At 42.6% G+C, this 18,300-nt stretch overlaps 1 protein-coding gene across 2 annotated transcripts in view; it reads right to left on the reverse strand.

Moving 5' to 3' along the window:
* Positions 1 to 506: 506 nt before the first annotated feature.
* simj (transcriptional repressor p66-beta simjang) overlaps positions 507 to 18,300 on the reverse strand; it is an 89,477-nt gene continuing 71,683 nt past the window's right edge. For both annotated transcript variants that reach the window (XM_076209081.1, XM_076209075.1), the window contains exons 8-11: positions 9,780 to 9,878; positions 4,791 to 5,025; positions 3,023 to 3,177; positions 507 to 2,908 (exon numbers count right to left, since the gene is read on the reverse strand). In XM_076209081.1, the coding sequence (XP_076065196.1) occupies positions 1,979 to 2,908; positions 3,023 to 3,177; positions 4,791 to 5,025; positions 9,780 to 9,878 (1,419 nt within the window). In that variant the 3' untranslated portion in view covers positions 507 to 1,978. The remainder of the gene's footprint in view (positions 2,909 to 3,022; positions 3,178 to 4,790; positions 5,026 to 9,779; positions 9,879 to 18,300) is intronic.

The raw sequence follows: 18,300 nt of genomic DNA on the forward strand, positions 1-18,300 counted from the left end.
AAATGTGTCAATTACATTACTACTGCATTACAAGAAAGAAAATGTAAACTACATGTATAGTCTGTCTATACTTCAAAATGAATAACAAAGAGAATGGGTAGCCAATAATGTACAAGCATATGCAAAAATATGGCTTATCCAATGTTTCAGTTTTTGTTCATAACAGAACACTCTTTACACGTGAATTTTGCAAACAGTATCTTAATATCTTATGTACCTTTATATTCAGACAAAATATCAGCGTCACAATTTAGAATTTCATTTGCTGAGCACATTGCATTATATAAGCTGTGCAGTGGTACTTTAGATTGTCCCTGCAGCAGCAGGCAACCAAGAGCCTTGTTTGACTCTCATTTCTCAACTATAAGTATTATACTCCCATAAACTCACATCTATCTTTATCTATAGCAGAAAGCACCACTTGTACAAGACATTCACTCACCATGACAGCATAAGCACCACATTAAATACTTAATACATGGGCATCACTCAATAAAAATAACACATTTTTCAGATCTGCTTTATTGAAAAAGGCCCTAACATCTTATTTATGATGTGAAAACACTAATCTACAATGAATTAGAAAGTTGTTACCATGCTTGCTGACAACTGAAGGATGAAAGGAATCGCTCTAGGATATTGTGTGGATCTGGAATTACTGATAACAACATATGGGAGCGTTTGGAGGAGGGTCAGGTCAAGCAGGGAGAGGGAGAATCACCCTGCACCCTCCCCTTCCCTCCCCCCCACCTGCTCAGCTACACCTGGAGTCTCATTACTTGTGTAAACATTAAACTTAATCATCTTGGTTCTCTACTGTATTGTTCCCAATGTTAACAATGACCAATGACTTTTTTTAATTACCTAAAAAACTGAAGGAAATGTAGTTGTGCGTGAATTAACCCTTTGTGCCAAACAAAGGACCCAAACAGTTATTATTATCACATGAAAAACAAAATGGGTGGTGCAGGAGACATATCTTCCTGTATCACACACTGAATATAGCCACTGGCAGCTGGTAGCCGCCAGCTGGTTGCTGCCAGCCAGCCCAACATTACCTCCTCCACACTCCTCAGGCATGGCAGCTTCCTTCACGTCCAGACAGGTACACTTCAACTGCCGGTTTGCTGATACTGTTTTGATGTTGGTAGTGGTGGTGTTGATATTTTTTTTTTGTAGTTGGTTGTTGTTGCTGCATTTTTGTAATCCGGACTATGTGATTGACACACAGGTCAGGAAACTATGGTGAGAGCACTGCTACTTTGAAAGATATTCCCATACACCATGGAGGACAAGCAATGACAACAAAAATAAATAATGTGTCAACCGTAATAACTTATGTTGCAGTTCCTTGGATAACAGCAGGTGTCACTTGGTACTTGACCAGTCCCAGGGAAGAGATTCTCCATCCCCATGGCCAACACGATTCTAGTCCAGCCTCTGACTGACTCCCGGAAAGCCTTGGCAATGTACAGCACGCACGGTACACAGGCACGCTCCACTCTAAATGTGAGTGGCAGGAGCCTTCAACCAAGCCATCAATCCGTCAATGTTCATCGCGTCAGAGATCATGGCTGAAATCACAGAGAGCTCGTTAACACTACTTGGCGACTAGCAACTCCCAGGCACCACGGCCTCACCAGTGCACACGTGAGGGCCGAGGGCTATGGGCAGGGCAATGTGGAAGGACGTACACACACACCCTCAGCCTCAAGTGCACACAGGAGGTGAAGGTGCACAGGCAAGTCGTCATCCTGCAGGAGGCAGCCAATTAGCAACACTACCATCACTGTCACCATCCTAATCGTCATCATCACAATCCTGATACTCACTGCTGCCGAGCGTGCCAGGGCAGTATGGCAATGTCTGTGGTTAGGAAACAAAACTTGCTGTAACAACACTTCCAGTTTGCAGGCTGGTCCGCAGGTGAGATGTCACAGAGGGAAGGGTGGTGCCCTCCTGGTCCGTGGCTGCCTCATCAGCTCTTCCACTTTGTGTTGGAGTGGGACTGCAAGCCTGCCGAAGGGATCATGTCCAGTAGGTACTGGCGTTGGAGTTCCGCTGCCTGACGCATGAGTTCCTGTTGTTGCTGAGCCAGGGTTTTACTGGTGCTGCTTGAACTGTTACTTGAGGTGGAGGCTGCAGTTCCTGCCCCCATCTGTGCAGCTGATACAGCCATGAGCTGCTGTAAGGAACCAAACCCAAATGGGTTATAGGGACCCAAGAGGTAGGGGGCTAACATTTGTGTAGGTAGCTGTTGTGCAGCAGCTGCAGCAGCAGCAGCAGCTGCTGCTGGCCCAGGACCTAATCCTTGCATTCTTAGAATCTGTTGTTGTGCTGCTTGTAACTGTTGAAGTGCAGCTGGATTAGCCATTGCAGCAGCCATGGCTGCAGCAGCACTCATGCTCTGGGCAAACTGTTCCTTCTGTTGTTTGGTGAGTCCTGGTGGCATGTACATTTCCTTTTCTCTCGCTTCCCTTTCCCTTTGCTCCCGTTCTCGTTGCTGTTGCTCCCGCTCCCTCTGGTCTCTCTCCCGCTGCTGAGCCTGCTGCTGTTGTTGCCTCTCCCTTTCTCTCTCTCTTTCTCTTTCTCTTTCTCTCTCCCGTTCTCTTTCCCGCTCTCGTTCTCGTTCACGTTCTCGTTCTCGTTCACGTTCCCTTTCCCTCTCCCTTTCACGTTCCCTGTCCCTCTCCCGTTCCCGCTCCTTTTCTCTTTCTCGATCTTTCTCTCGCCGTTCCCGTTCCCTCTGCATCTGTAACTGTACTGCCACTGAAGGTGATGAGCGGCAGCTAGAGTAGTCCCCACGTACTGGGGTAACGGAAACACTGGCAGGAATGCGCGGTGTGGCCGATGTCACGGGAGTCATGGATACAGAAGGACTGTGAGAAGGCTCTGGCTGTGGAGATGCCTGAAAGGAAGGATTGTATGCTTAAGTACTGTACATAGTTGCCACTGACATAATAACACTCCAGCCATTATCAGTAAACAAGTTTAAAATACTGCAGGCAACGTTGGATCATACCTGTGCCATACGTGCTTCAATCTCTTGCTCCTGCTGCAAAGCCTTAACAAAGGCAGCCTTGAGTCTGTTGGTGTGTTCTTGTTTAAGGGCTTGCTTGATGTTGCTGGTCACACAATGTTCACACACAACTGTTATGTCATCAGTTTCTATTTTACCTGTTCAAGAAAAAAGGATAGTTTCAATATCAATACAAGTTCTTAGATATAACTGAAAGAGCTTTGGGGAAGAGGGGAATGTCTGTTGAGGAAGGAAGGGAGAGGATGGAAGACAGAGGTGAGTGGAGAATGGTTGTATATGGATGATGTTGTGACTGCATGAGGAGGAATGGGCGGGGGGGGGTGGGGTAGTATGTGTGAGTAAATTTTGACGCAGCCCGAAGGGATTTCTCCCCGTCCTCTCCTTATATGCAAAGGGGGACGGAGAGGGGGGGTCGCCGATTAAATGAAGCGGCCTTGCTGTGGATGTACTGTGTCTTGCGACACTGCTTCTGACCCAGGGCGGTGGGCGGGGTGCAGGGATGACCCGTCATCCAGGAGGTGCTCAGATGAGAGGAAGGGTGGGAGGGGTGTGGAGTGTATTTGGGGATGAAATGGGTGGGAGTGTTTTTATGCCTTTCCCTTTTTGGCTACCTCCCTTGGAAGGGGGAAAAAGCCTTGGTATATGTATGTATGTATGTAGATATAACTGAAATAAACATTAAATGAGATGAAAGTTGGCAGAGTATCTGGGTTAGATCAGTGGCACTCAACTTAAAAGATCTGTAGCCATCAATTATCATGATTTCTCTCTAGAAATTTTTCTTAATCTAAACTGTTTTTTTTTTTTTTTTTTTTTTTTTTTTTGTATTGCAACTCCAACATGGCAACATTTTCTAGCTATAAGGGCTACTGAACACTGGGTTAGATGGTTGTCATGTAGTGTTTGACAAAGTAACTGTACTGAAATGGCTAGTAATATTGGAAGGAAGTATTCTGGTGACTACAGAAGTGCAAGTATTCCACTATACAAGAGAAAAGGTTGTCAGTAATGTGGTTGTTTTAGGGGGGTTAGTATATCTAGTGAAGTCAGTTAAGTGTATGGGAGGGTGTTTGTCAACAGGTGAGAACATTGGAAGTAATTGGAAAAGAGCAGTCTGGGTTTAGGAAAGAAAAGGGTGTAGATCAAATTTTACTGTAGTTCTTCATCTATTTCTGGACTGTAATTACAAAAATACACATCTATCTAATGATTTGCTGGACAGCAATCTGCCTATTTTCAAAACCCATCAACCCCTTCACCTCCCCCCAAAAAATGTGTAGCCCATACCTGCTCACACTCTCTGGACTGGGCCCCAAGATCACTCTCTATTAACTTCAGCTGTATTCATTACACCTTGTCACACATGGAGAGCTGACAGCTAGTGACTGCTCCCTTCTACTACTTAACACCAGTGACACACAAACATTCCTACACTAATTCAACACAGAAGATTAAAAAGTTTCTTCCCAGACATATCTGTGAGAAAGCCCACGGACAAGTGCCACCTACTATGGAACTGTGGGTTTCCATTCTCAATCCCAAAAGAGGAAACGATTACTCATATTTTTAGTTTCCTATCTATAAGTCCTTCCTTGCTTAAATTTTTATATCCCAGGAACAATTCATCTATACACTATGATTACCCATACTTTTAGTTCTTTATCTATAAGGCTTTCTTTACTTAAGTTTGTATATCCAAGAAAGAATTCATCCAAACATTAAAAATAAAAAACAACAACTGATTACTTACTTTTGCCCTTGAGGACAGATTTGTCCCATTTCCATGCAGGGGTGAAGTCAGTGCCACACTGGGAGCAGATGAAAGGAATAGGCCGAGGATCCACCAATTTGCCACCTGCCATGATGTGCTCGACACACTGCTCCAACCCCAGCAGGTACACAAACTCGTTGTTGTTTGGATTGGGGATGAAGTGCATCTCAGGAGGGGGTGGTTTAGGAGGCGGAATCTGTTGAAGAATAGTAGTCTATCAACATGATTAAATTAGAAAAAAAGAAATGTTTTGGGTTCCATAATCATATATTATAATCAACAAAATTTTGTGCATCTAGTCCTGAATCCATCCTATACGGATGGATTCAAAACTACAAGTAAAAACAAAAACTACAAAAACTACAAGTAAAAATAGTTAAGTATTTGAGTAGTTCTGTGGGAGAGTGATCCAAGCATCATGGGCTGCCAGACCCTGATTTTGTGCTCAACCGCCAACCTGGGCTTCCTAGAAGTTAGATTCGTCTCCCTCTGAGGTACCATGGTTGAGAGAGACAAACCCAACTCCTACAACATGGTGTGGGAAGCCCAGGTCAGTTGGTTGAGTCTGGAATCAGGGTCTGGCAACCCATGGCATATGAATCACTCTCCCATGGAGTTACTCATTTGCAAGAGCATCCAAAAGAATCACAGAGAAAAAAATAAATAAACCTACATTATCAGGTATGCTAAGACATTCTGACAGGTTGATGTAAGCAGAGTAGGAATCACAGGAGTCTTAGTCTTGAGTTTATTCCTGACTAGTTTTGCAGATATGCTTTTTCAAAGCATACCTGCGAAACTAGTCAGGAATAAACTCAAGACTAGGACTCCTGTGTTTCCTACTCTGCTTATGTCATTATCAGGAATATACATGCAAATAGCCATAATACAATATTTCCATCTAATGATCATATTCTCTTCTGCATATTAACTATAGTCTATTTTTCTATGATGCAATAGTCATCTAAGTGCATTTCTGGCATAATCGCATGCTGGTTGTGAATCTTGCCCTTCCCCCCAATTCCCAGCAGTGGCATTAGTATTGAAAGGCATTCTTCCCTCAGTCAAGGCAATCCACCCTTTATCCATCTCATATCCATTTGTTGTCCTTTCTACCTTAGCTCCTTGTGGATAAAGGGTCATACTATCATTCACCCATTGAGTCAGAAGCACTGCAGTAAAACAGCACCTCCACAGTAGGGCCCAATAACTGAAGCTAGTTTATCCCCACTACTCCATTTTGTGGCAACCACCTCCCCCCCCCCCACACACACACTTATTCACTCAAGGAAATACAGAGGGGACAAGAAGAAATTACTTTGGGCTTAATCAACTTTCCATCCATTTACATCCATTCTCCACTCACACCTACCCCATCTTCTCCTTTTCTTGCTTCAGATATATATCCAAGGCCTCCTTCAACTCATCCATTCATCCATTCTTGGTCTCCCCTAAAGTTCATTTCCTCAACTTCTGCATTTCACACTCTTTTTTATGGTATTTAACATAGATTTCAGCCCAAAGGGATTTTCCCCCTTCTCTATTTTCTGCATGAGGGGAGGTTGCCAATTAAGTGAAGTGACATTGCTGTGGATGTACTGTGTCTTGCTGCATTGTTTCTGACTCAGGGCAGTTGGCAGAAGACAGCAATGACCCTTCATCCATATGGAGCTAAGAGGGAGGAAAGGGTGGTGGATGGGAGTGGACTGGGTGGGAGTGGTATGTGCCTTTAGACTTTGCTACCTCCCTTATAAAGGGGGAAAGCCCTTGGTATATAGATATATACATAGATTGCATCACTCATTCTCTCCATGTGCCTCAACCATCTCAGTGCTCTTTTCACCCACTGGTTACCTTCCGTATTTCTCTATCCATTCTTGTAACCCTCACCATACTTCTTAATCACAATATCAAACACATTAGGTCTTGCATAAACATGGCAAAGGAAACATGGACTGGTAGTGAAGCATTTATTAGGAATAAATGCTTCACTTCCAGACTATGTTTCCTTTGCCGTGTTTATGCAGTTTGTTCACATGGATTTACATTAGGTCTTTCATTTCTGCCACATAGCATTAGGAGCACAATCATCCGTTCCCAGTCTTCTCTTTGCATTTTTCTGCACATACCTTTTCCTCATATGAACACACTGAACAGCCATGTTAACATGACACAGCACCTTTACCTTAAAACACTCACTCTCCCCATTGCCAATTCTAACAAAGACTCTACTACTTTCATAAAAACTATTGACTGCCCTTTACAGCTTTCCCCCAATCCCACATATCTGTAATACCTCCTAGTGCCTTCCTATCCACAGTCATAAACCTCCTCTAATCCATAAAGGCCCAAAATACATTCTAACCTTTTACCAAAGACTTTTCACAAATCTGCCTTACCAAACAAATGTGACCCATTCATCCTCTAACATTCTTAAAACAACACTGCTCTAAACTAATTACTCCCCTTGTTCCTCTCCTATCCTCTCAAATAAAGCCCACCCACAATCCTTCTTAATTACATTTAGAAGTTTAAATGTGTTTGAGATGAAGTGTCGAGAAGTATGATAGGGGTAAAGGTTGGATAGAGTGAGAAATGGGATGAGAAGAGTGGGGGTGGCAAGGGAGATGGCAGATAGGACTGATGAAAGAGTATTGGGTTGGTTTGGACATACGGAAAGAAAGTGTGAAGAAAAAATAAGCAAAAGAGGTTAGGAAGGCAGAGGTGGCAGGGGTGAACTTGAGGGGATGAGTGAGGATAAGATGGTTTGGATTGGGTGAAAGGGGCTTTGAGCAAGAAAAGGAGAAAGCAAAGGATAGAGGTGATTGGAGAATGGCTGTGTATAGATGATATTTTGATGCAACCCAAAGGAATTTCTTGCTGTCTTCTCTTTTTTTTAGTCTGCCATGCAAGGAAGGGAGAGGACAGGGATAGGGATGTATGTGGAGTGGTTGTGTATGAATTATATTTTGACACAGCCCAAAGAGGTTTCTCCCAATCTTCTCTATTTTCTGCATGGGGAGGGGGGGGGGGCAACCATTAAGTGTAGTGGCCTTGCTTCTTACCCAGATGTTGGGCAGGAAACTGGTATGAACCTTCATCTAAGAGGAGCTAAGATAAGAGGGAAACAAGGGTGGTAGATGGGAGTGGGCAAGTGCCTCTGACTTGGCTACCTCCCTTGTAAGAGGGAAGAAGCCCTTGATATATAGATAAATGTAGAGAATAGACCCTTTTCACATAACTTTTTTCATTCCTTGTTTCCCTTACTCTATATCTCACACTCCTTCATTCCATGCTACATGTGACCCTAAACAATTAAAACTCCATATTTCCTCCAGTCTCTCTCCTTTCCAATTCACACGATTTGGTTTAACATCAGAAATTCCCCCCTCTCAAAATGGACAAGGATGGTGCATCCTTACAAAGTACTTTTTGGAACAGGTACTTTCATGTAGCATTACCTTACTATGAAGTCACTGCTAGACAGAGCTTAAACTTCCTCCCCTCTTGACTTCTGCCACAAGTTGCAATGCTCTAAATGTACTTGACCAGTGAGTACACCTTTAAAATTCACATATCTTAAACTGCTACTAATTGCCTCAGTCCCTCCACTGACCAAGCCACATGTACAACGTCATATGCAAACAACTGGCTCACCTCCCATTTCCACTCTTATTTACAGCTAGAAGAACTCACCAATTACCCTTATGTCTACCACCCCATCCAAGTGCATGTTGAACAACCTGCATGACACAACACAATCCATGTGGAACTCCACCTTTACCTCAGACCATTCAATCTCTACATTCCCCACCCTAATACAAACTCTACATACATATACCAAAGGCTTTTTCCCCCTTACAAGGGAGGTAGCCAAAAAATAAAGGTATAAAAACCACTCCCACCCATTCCATCCCTATCACACTCCACTCCACTCCCCTATACCCTCTTCCCCTCCTCTTATCTTGGCACCTTCTGGATGATGGGTCATCCCTGCATCTTGTCTCCACTGCCCTGGGTCACAAGCAGTGTTGCAAGACACAGCACATTAACAGCAAGGCTGCTTCATTAAATTGGCGACCCCTCCTCTCCATCCCCTCATGCAGAAAAGGAGAAGACGTGGAGAAATCCCTTCAGGCTGCGTCAAATTTTTCTCACACGTACTCCCTCATCCCCCATCCATTCCACCACAAACTCTACATCATGCATACATATACCAAGGCTTTTTCCCCCTTACAAAGGAGATAGCCAAAAAGAAAAAAGGCATAAAATCATTCCCACCCATTCTATTCCTAAATACACTCCACTCCCCTCCACCCTTCCTCATATCTTAGCACCTCATGTAAAAACTTTTGACCACACTTGACAGCATTCTTCCTATCAAATATATCTGCAACACATTCCACAGTCCCTTCCTGACAACTGTCATGTCTTCCCAAAATCCAAAGAAGCCCAAAAAATTCCTACATATTTGCTATACTATAAAAACTTGATCTACACATTCTTTCTTTTCTAAATCCACAAATTTCTTCCCCAATAACTCCCTCTATTCCTCTGTTTTTATGTAGTGAATACCCAACCCAATCAATCTGTTGCCTCTGATTTCTCCCGTAAGATATCTGCACCCTTCAGGTAACCAGCAATACCCCAGTATATAGAGAAACCTAAACATGTCACATTGATTTTTCAATACTTCAATCATATTCAATGAACATATCAAAGGGAAATATATAGTGCAGGTTAAAATAAAAGTGTTACATAACACGTATGTCAAAAATAAATTACTATTACCCCATACTTAAAACTGCACAACTTTAGCACACTTATGCAATAATGGTGCAAGTGGGAAAGACAACAAGACAGCTTCAGCAGTGACAATTTTCACATACAGCAAGCTTAATCATTTTCCTTACCATGTGCAACCAATCATGCTCCTTAAATGTAAACAACTTGCAAACAAATTCTTACCCTTAACAAGGTTTTCTCCAGCTGCTTTCTTAGGGCTAGGCGTGCTGCTGCCTGTCGCTGAGCTGGAGTTTGCTGATCTTCATTCCGTGATGGCACAGGCTGGATAGTGATAAAAATTATAATAATTTAATATATTTTCTCATGGAATTCAACTTACCCCAATATAAGGGGCAGAATTTATAATAGAATTACCTTTTCTGGATACCTTTAAATGCTTTACAGCTATTTCTCATGTCAATACTCCTGAAAAATGGTCAGCAAAGCTGCGCATTTTCCCAACCCACCAACCTCCATCAGGAGGTGCACCCCAAAACGCTGACACTCTGTCTCCAGACTAGGCCCAAGATCTCCATAAATTTCTGCTGTATTTTTTCCCTTTTTTACACATGGAGAGCTGACAACCAAGGACTGCCCTCCTCTTCCTACAACTTTCATCCAGTGACACAGAAACAGTCTCATACTAATACAACATAGACAACAGTCCAAAATTTCTTCCTGAGGAGATCTGTGGGAGGTTCTAGGGACCGCTGCCAGTCACTGTGAGGCTGCAGGTTTTCCTCTTAAGGAAACTTGAGGCAACAATTGATTGATTACTCCAGATTTTTCCTTTTATACTGATAGAAGTAACATGAGCTTCTATGATGCTGGAAGGTTTGGTAACATGTTTTGTTTTATGGTAGATATTATGTGCACCATTTTCCAGATTGTAGGATTTTGCAGAGTAGCTGTACATACATGTGAACAAGGAGAGGACTAAGAGCAGCTACAGTGCATGAAAAGGGATTGAGTACTCAAAAACTTCAACCTCATCAACAGCTACACAAGAACATAAGAATGAAGGAGACATTAGGCAGTTCTATGTCCATTACAACCTATCATCCCCATCCATAAAGTTATCTAACCTTCTCTTAAAACAACTGATAGTTTAAGTGCAGTTTCAGCGCTCGCTATATGGTTACTAAGTCTATTCCATCCATTAACCACTCTATTGGTATACCAGTTCTTGCTTATTTCCTTCTTAAATCTAAATTTGTCCAAATTAAATCCATTACCGAGTCCTGCCCTGTTGTCTTAATATGATGACCTTGTCTGCATCACCCTTGTTAAAAACCCTTCACCTCTACATCTTTCCAGAGAGTAAATTCAGGTGCCTAAACCTGTCCTTCTAAGGCATATTTCTGAGTCCATGTGATAAGGATGGAATGGATGGGAGCGGGTTTTTTTTGTCTTTGTTTTTTGGCTACCTCCCTTATATGGGGGAAAAAAGCCTTTGGTGTATGTATGTATTCATGTATCATTTTGGTCATTCTCCTCTCATTGGTCTTTCCTCTTGTAATTTTTTTAGGTCCACTTTCTCTAAGCCTGTTTCCTATTTAAATGTTATTATCATGTCAACTCTCCCTCTTTACTCCATCAGAGTACGAAGCCTAAGTTTCTTCAATCATTCTTCCTATATCTTGTTTAGACCAGAGACCCATTTGGTTGTTGTTTTTTGTGTTCTCTCAATTCTTTTTCTATTATTGTTGCAAATTCCAGTATGGGCTGTATAAAAACTTCAATGTTTTTCATCATGTCCTCATTGATGGAGTGAAATGTTGCATATTCCAGTATGGGCTGTATCAAAATTTCAATGGTTTTCTTTATCATGTCCTCATTGATGAAGTGAAATGCCAATCTTGTATTTTTCAACAGATTACAAGTCTCTCCTGTTAGTTTCCTTGTGTGTGTTTCAGGGGATAGGTCATTTTTTAAACCCAAGTCTTTTCCTCCTTTGTTATTATCATTTCACTTACCATTTTTTAATATATAAATCTTTTCTTGCTTTGGCCCATTTCCAATATTTTGCATTTCTTGCATTAAATTAATCTTCCACTTTTATACTTTATCCAGGTAATTTTGTAACCTTTTACAATCACTTCACACCCACTTCAAGATCCTTGCATCATCAGCAAACAAGTTTCCATAGCTATGTATTCCTTTTATTATGTCATCATATAAATGAGGAACATTAAAGGAGCCAAAACTGAGCCCTGTGGTACACTGCTAGTTACTTTTCTCCATTCAAACTTTTCATCTCTCACTACCCTTCTCATACGCCTCTCTTTTAAGAAACCTCCTGTTCATTCCAGTACATTTCTGCTCATGCCTCCTATGTTTTCCAATTTCAATATCCGTTTTGTCAAAGAATTTCTCCAAGTCTGGATATACACAATCCATCCCTCTAATGCAGCACATCAGTCATTCTTGTGTAAAAACTAATAAGGTTTGTTACACAGGACTTTCCTTCTCTGAATCCAAATGGATTGTTTATCAACCCATTCATATATATATAGAAAAAGAGACTAAAGAGAGGGAGGGAGAGGAAGAGAGGGAGGAAGGGAGGGAAGGAAGGAGAGAGAGATGGTGTAGACAGAGAGTTGAAAAGGAAATAATATTTGATGAAGCTGCAACCTCTATCAAGTGGGTGGCTGGTGGTAGTGGTCACCATTGCCTGAGAAGACTTAGGCTGACCTCAGATTGGGAAAACGGGTGTTGGTGGATGGGTACAGTGGCTTCAAGGATGACTTAAGAGTACATATCTTCTCTCAGCTACAATGGCAGATTGTGTTATCATAGGAGTAAAACACAATAGTTCACGGAGTTATAATGGCTGATTTTGTTCATAAGATATAATGCTACATCCATAATATTTTCCTTTTTATTCTCTTGTTCTCTTTCACCCTGAAGATGTGGATGACAAACCACAGAAAACACAATCAGCCTGTTCATAGTTAACTTTTTTTTTTTTTCTCTCTTTCTCTCTCCCTCCCTCTTGACATAAAAAAGAATTCATTCAGAAAATGAGGGTGGAGCATGATCAAGCCTGTCCATATGGTCAACTATCTCCCCCGCCCCTCTCTCTCTCTCTTTACATGAAAAAGTATGTGTGTGTGGGCGGGGAGGGGGTTTATAAACATGCATCCACTATCTGTTTTCACTAGCTGCCTGATGTATGATAATCCAGCACAAAATGAGGGTGGGTCATCTCTAGCTGATTTACATGACTGGTGGGAATAGGGATGGTGGGTGCAGCAAAAGGACAATATACTGAATCTCCAGGGAAAGCCAACACAAAATATGGGATCACTCAGCTACAACTAAAGTTCAATATAATCATGACACCAACATCAGCATCTTCATATACCCACTTGTGCCTGATTACACGAACATAGGTGTCCTCTTGTACAAAAAGTTAACATTCTTTGCTTTAAGAGAAGTTTCATCCATCTTTTAAAATTTTCTCACATTTTTGCTTTTGTACTTGTGAGGCATTGGTCTGTAATTTTGTGGTACCTCTCTGTTACCTCCTTAATAAATTGGTGTGTATTCAGGGATGAAATGGGTGGGAATGATTTTATGCCTTTTCCTTTTTGGCTACCTCCCTTGTAAGGGGGAAAAGCCTTGGTATATGTATGTATGTACATTTGCCTATTCGCAGTCCAATGGTACCTTTCCCTCTTCTAGTGAACTAGTTATCAAACTGTGTATTTAGTTCATTAATTATTCTCTGCATTCTTTCAGTACCCTATTTGACATTTTATTAGGTCCAAAGCCCTTCCTGGTTTTCAATCTAAAAATTCAAACATTTCCATTTTCACTGATATGTTATCTATAATGTTCACATTTTCTGCAAATTTTTCTCTCTCAAACTCTTTATCCATGTTAATAACTGTAAGGACTGAAAGCTTATATTCATTATTTCTGCTCGTGCTCTTGCATCCTTATGTACAATTCCTTGAACTTTCAATTCGTATATTTCTCATCATATTTGAGCTTACCATTTTCAAATCTGTAAAATGGTTCGAGTTGGCCTTTGCATTTGTTGTCAACTACATCCTTCTCAGTCTTTTTTCCTATGTTTTTATACACTTGTGTATGCGTATATATATATACATAGATACATATACCAAAGTCTTTTCCCCCTTACACAGGGGGTGGCCAAAAAGAAAAAGGCATAGAAACCACTCCCACCCATTTCATTTACTATATATTTCACTCCCCTCCACCCTCCTCCCTCCCTCTTATCTTGGCACCTCCTGGATGAAGGGTCATCCCTGCATCCTGTCCACTGCCCTGGGTCAGAAGCAGTGTCGCAAGACACAGCACATCCACAGCAAGGCCACTTCATATATTTGGCGACCCCCCTCTCTCCCTCCCCTCATGCAGAAAAGGAGAAGACAGGGAGAAATCCCTTCAGGCTGCATCAAATTTTTCTCATACATACTTCCTCACCCCCATCCCCCACCCACTCACCCTCATGCATCACGGCATCATCCATACACAACCCTTCTCCATTCATCCCTATCTTCTGTCCTCTCCCAAAAAGGGGGTACATGCTGGAGGACTGGAAGAATGCCTGTATAGTTCCACTTTACAAGGGAAAAGGGGACAAGTGTGAGTGTAGTAGTTTCAGAGGGATTAGCTTATTAAGTGTAGTTGGGAAGGCTTATGGATGGATCTTGATTGAGAGTATTAGGAGAGGAACAGAGGGAGTAATTGGTGAGGAACAGTGTGGATTTAGGACAGGTAGAGGTTGCGTAGATCAGATTTTTGTGGTAAGACATGTGAGAAAGCTATAGGAAAAGGTAAGGATGTTTTTTGGGCTTTTATGGATCTGGAAAAGGCTTATGACAGGGTAGACAGGAAGGCACTGTGGGAGGTTTTGCAGATATATGGGATAGGAGGAAAGCTTCTAGGAGCTGTCAAGAGTTTTACAAGAGTAGTAGAGCATGTGTCAGGATTAGAAATGGAGTGTGAGTGGTTTGAGGTAAAGGTGGGACTTCGTCAAGGATGTGTTATGTCGCCCTGGCTGTTCAACTTATACGTGGATGGGGTGGTGCGAGAAGTAAATGCAAGGGACTGGAGATATTTAAAGAAAATGGAGAAAAGTGTGAGGTGAGCCAGCTGTTGTTTGCGGACGACACTCCGCTTGTAGCAGGATCAGTGAGGGGATTGAGGAAGTTGGTGACAGAGTTTGGGAGAGTGTGTGAAAAAAGAAAGTTGAAGAGAAATGTGGGTAAAAGTATGGTGATGAGATGTACAAGGGGTGAAAGTGGCAGCAGACTGGAAGTGAGCCTTAACCACTTCAGTACGGGACTTAAATCTCGCGGGCAGCAGCCAATGCCAGCCGTACGAAGTGTCGTAATAATACTCGCATCATAAAATATAGTCACCGATTATATCGATTGTTCTCTCTTTCACCCGCAAATTTTGAAAACCACAGAGAATAGGATTCAGGGCACATTTGAGAGAATGTAAAAACACAGGGGCGACTACAATAAATATAATCAAGACGCTGATGTGGCAGCGTCACGAATCCACTTGCTCCTCATGACGCCTACGTGTGCGGCACCGTATAGAAGGGGTTAAGGGAGAGCAACTGGAGGAAGTGGATAGTTTTAGATATTTGGGTGCACATGTGGCAGGAAAGGGTGGAGTGGAGGTGGAGGTAGAATGTAGATTGAGAGAAGCGTGTAAATGCTTTGGTGGATTAAAAAGTGTAATGAGGAACAGACATTTGAGAATGGATGCTAAAAGGAAACTGTATAAATGAGTGATTGTGCCAACAGCACTGTATGGGGTAGAAACATGGAACATAGGAAGAGAGAAGGAGTTTGAATGTGATTGAGATGAGGTGTCTGAGAAGTATGATGGAAGTTACTAGGCTGGATAGAGTAAGAAATGAGGAGGTGAGGGGGAGAACAGGGGTGAAAAAGGATTTGGGAGATAGGGTTGATGAAAGAATATTAGGATGGTTTGGACACATGGAAAGAATGAGTGAAGAAAGACTAGTAAAAGAGGTATGGAAGGCAGATGTGGAGGGAGTGAAGATGAGGGGACGTCCTAGGATGAGGTGGATGGATGGGGTGAAGGGGGCTTTGGGGAAGAGGGGAATGTCTGTTGAGGAAGGAAGGGAGAGGACGGAAGACAGAGGTGAGTGGAGAATGGTTGTATATGGATGATGTTGTGATTGCATGAGGAGGAATGGGCGGGGAGGTGGGGGTGGGGTAGTATGTGTGAGTAAATTTTGACGCAGCCCGAAGGGATTTCTCCCCGTCCTCTCCTTATATGCAAAGGGGGACGGAGAGGGGGGGTCGCCGATTAAATGAAGCGGCCTTGCTGTGGATGTACTGTGTCTTGCGACACTGCGTCTGACCCAGGGCGGTGGGCAGGGTGCAGGGATGACCCGTCATCCAGGAGGTGCTCAGATGAGAGGGAGGGTGGGAGGGGTGTGGAGTGTATTTAGGGATGAAATGGGTGGGAGTGTTTTTATGCCTTTCCCTTTTTGGCTACCTCCCTTGGAAGGGGGAAAGAGCCTTGGTATATGTATGTATGTATGTATGTATGTGTGTATGTATGTATGTATGTATATATATATATATATATATATATTGTAGTTATAGTTTGTCTTTTTTTTCCTCCTTTCCTTTGGCAGTGTGCCTATTCTGTTAAACCTGTCTTTTTTTTTTATATATACATCTTTCCTTGTCATTTTCTGTATGTATAATGTATTTTTTACTTTTGTAAATCTCTTTTGAAGACAATCTATATCTGAAGTTTCATAAAACTCCCTCCCGTCTGTATCTTTTATTTATTTTCACTTAATTTATCATTTGATTTGATTTATTTAGGGGGTGGTGTTGAATGGGGGTGAAATGGGTGAAGATTGAGTGGGTGGGAGTTATGCCTTTTGACGTTGGCTACCTCCCTTGTATGGGGGAAAAAGCACCTGGTATACATGTTGATCTATTTTATTTTCTTTCTTTTTTCTTTTCCTTTGATACCTCCCTTATATGGGGGAAAAAGCTCTTGGTATATAATTATTATTATGAGATGTGCAAGGGGAGAAAGTGGCAGCAGACTGAAAGTGAGTATTAAGGGAGACTGGAAGAAGTGGATAGTTTTTTATGTTTGGGTACAAATGTGGTGGGAGGTGGGGAGTGGAGGGAGAGGTGGGGGTGTAGATTGAGAGAAGAGGGTGAATGCCTTGGGGGATTAAAAAAATATAATGAGAGATAGACATTTGGGAATAGATGATAGGAGGAGATTGTATGAAGGCGTGGTTGTGCCAGAGGCATTGTGTGGGGCGGAAGCATGGAACATAGGAGAGGAGAGGAGAAGTTTGAATGTGTTTGAGATGAGGTTCCTGGGAAGTATGATGGGTGTTACTAGGCTAGACAGAGTGAAAAATAAGAAGGTAGGCAGGGGAGTGGGGGTAGAGGGGGAGTTGGGGGATGGGGTTGGTGGGGGAGTGTTGGGATGGTTTGGAGGCTTGGTGGGAACGAGTGAGGAAAGATTGGTGGGTGAGGTGTGGGGGACAGAGGTGGAGACAAGGGATGGGATAGATGTGTGGGGGGCATGGGGGGGGGACATGAGAGAATGGAGGGTGGGGGTGGATGGAGAGTGGTTGTGTGTGGGTGGTGCTGTGGAGGAGTGTGTGTGAAGGTTAATTTGGCGCAGCCTGTGGGGATTTCTCCTGGTCTTCTTTTTCTACACGAGGAGACAGAGAGGGAGGGTCACCGACTGGGAGGAGCAGGGGTGATCCGTCATCTGGGAGGAGCCAGATGGGGTGTGTGTATGTGAATGGGAGTGGAATGTGTGGGGTTGGAATAGGTGGGAGTGGATATTATGCCTTTGTTTTTTGGCTATCTCCCTTTGGTATAAGCATTATTATATATATATATATATATATATACACACACACATATCTACCTTTGACAACTTCTATCTTCCTTGTCTGTATATTTCCTTTCTTGATTGTCTTCCCAAGTTCTAGTACAAATTCCTGAACCACATAATCACTTACCTATTGAAAACCAGTAATTGAATGATTTTATCACCTAAGGGGTTCTTTTGTTAAAATTGGGTACAGGGTAGAAGTTTATCATCACCTATATATTGTGTTGGTTCTTTCACCCATTGAGTTTTTATATTGTTCATTGCTATGTTCAGTAATGTGTTGCCCTATGAATCTTCATCACCTTATTTCTCCCATTCTTCACAAATTACCTTTGCACAATTGACATTGCCCACGAGATTAATCTATATACTAAGGGTTTTCTCCACCTTACAAGGGATGTAGCAAAGTCAAAAGGCAAGTACCCACTCCCATCAACCACCCTTTCCTCTGTCCCATCTTAGCTCCTCATGGATGACAGGTCATCCCTGTATCCTGCCCAATTCCCTGGATTAGAAGGCTGCTTCATCCCCTCATGCAGAAAATGAGAGCCAGGGAAAAATCCCTTCAGGCTGCATCAAAACATCATTCATTTACAACCACTGTCGCACAATTCTTGGCGATGAATATACCACCTACCAGCACGCTCTCACCACATTCAGACTTCCAACCATTGCTGACCATTACCTTCAGTCCTCAGCACCAGGACCTTTTACCCCCTCCAGCACCACCACCACAGCAAGAGGTGCATCACTACAATACCATCAAGCTGATCAGAGCATGCACCAACCAGTATAAGAAGAG

The sequence above is a fragment of the Oratosquilla oratoria genome, chromosome 2 (genome assembly GCF_046742065.1).
Source record: "Oratosquilla oratoria isolate Oo_2021 chromosome 2, ASM4674206v1, whole genome shotgun sequence".
NCBI lineage: Eukaryota > Metazoa > Arthropoda > Malacostraca > Stomatopoda > Squillidae > Oratosquilla > Oratosquilla oratoria.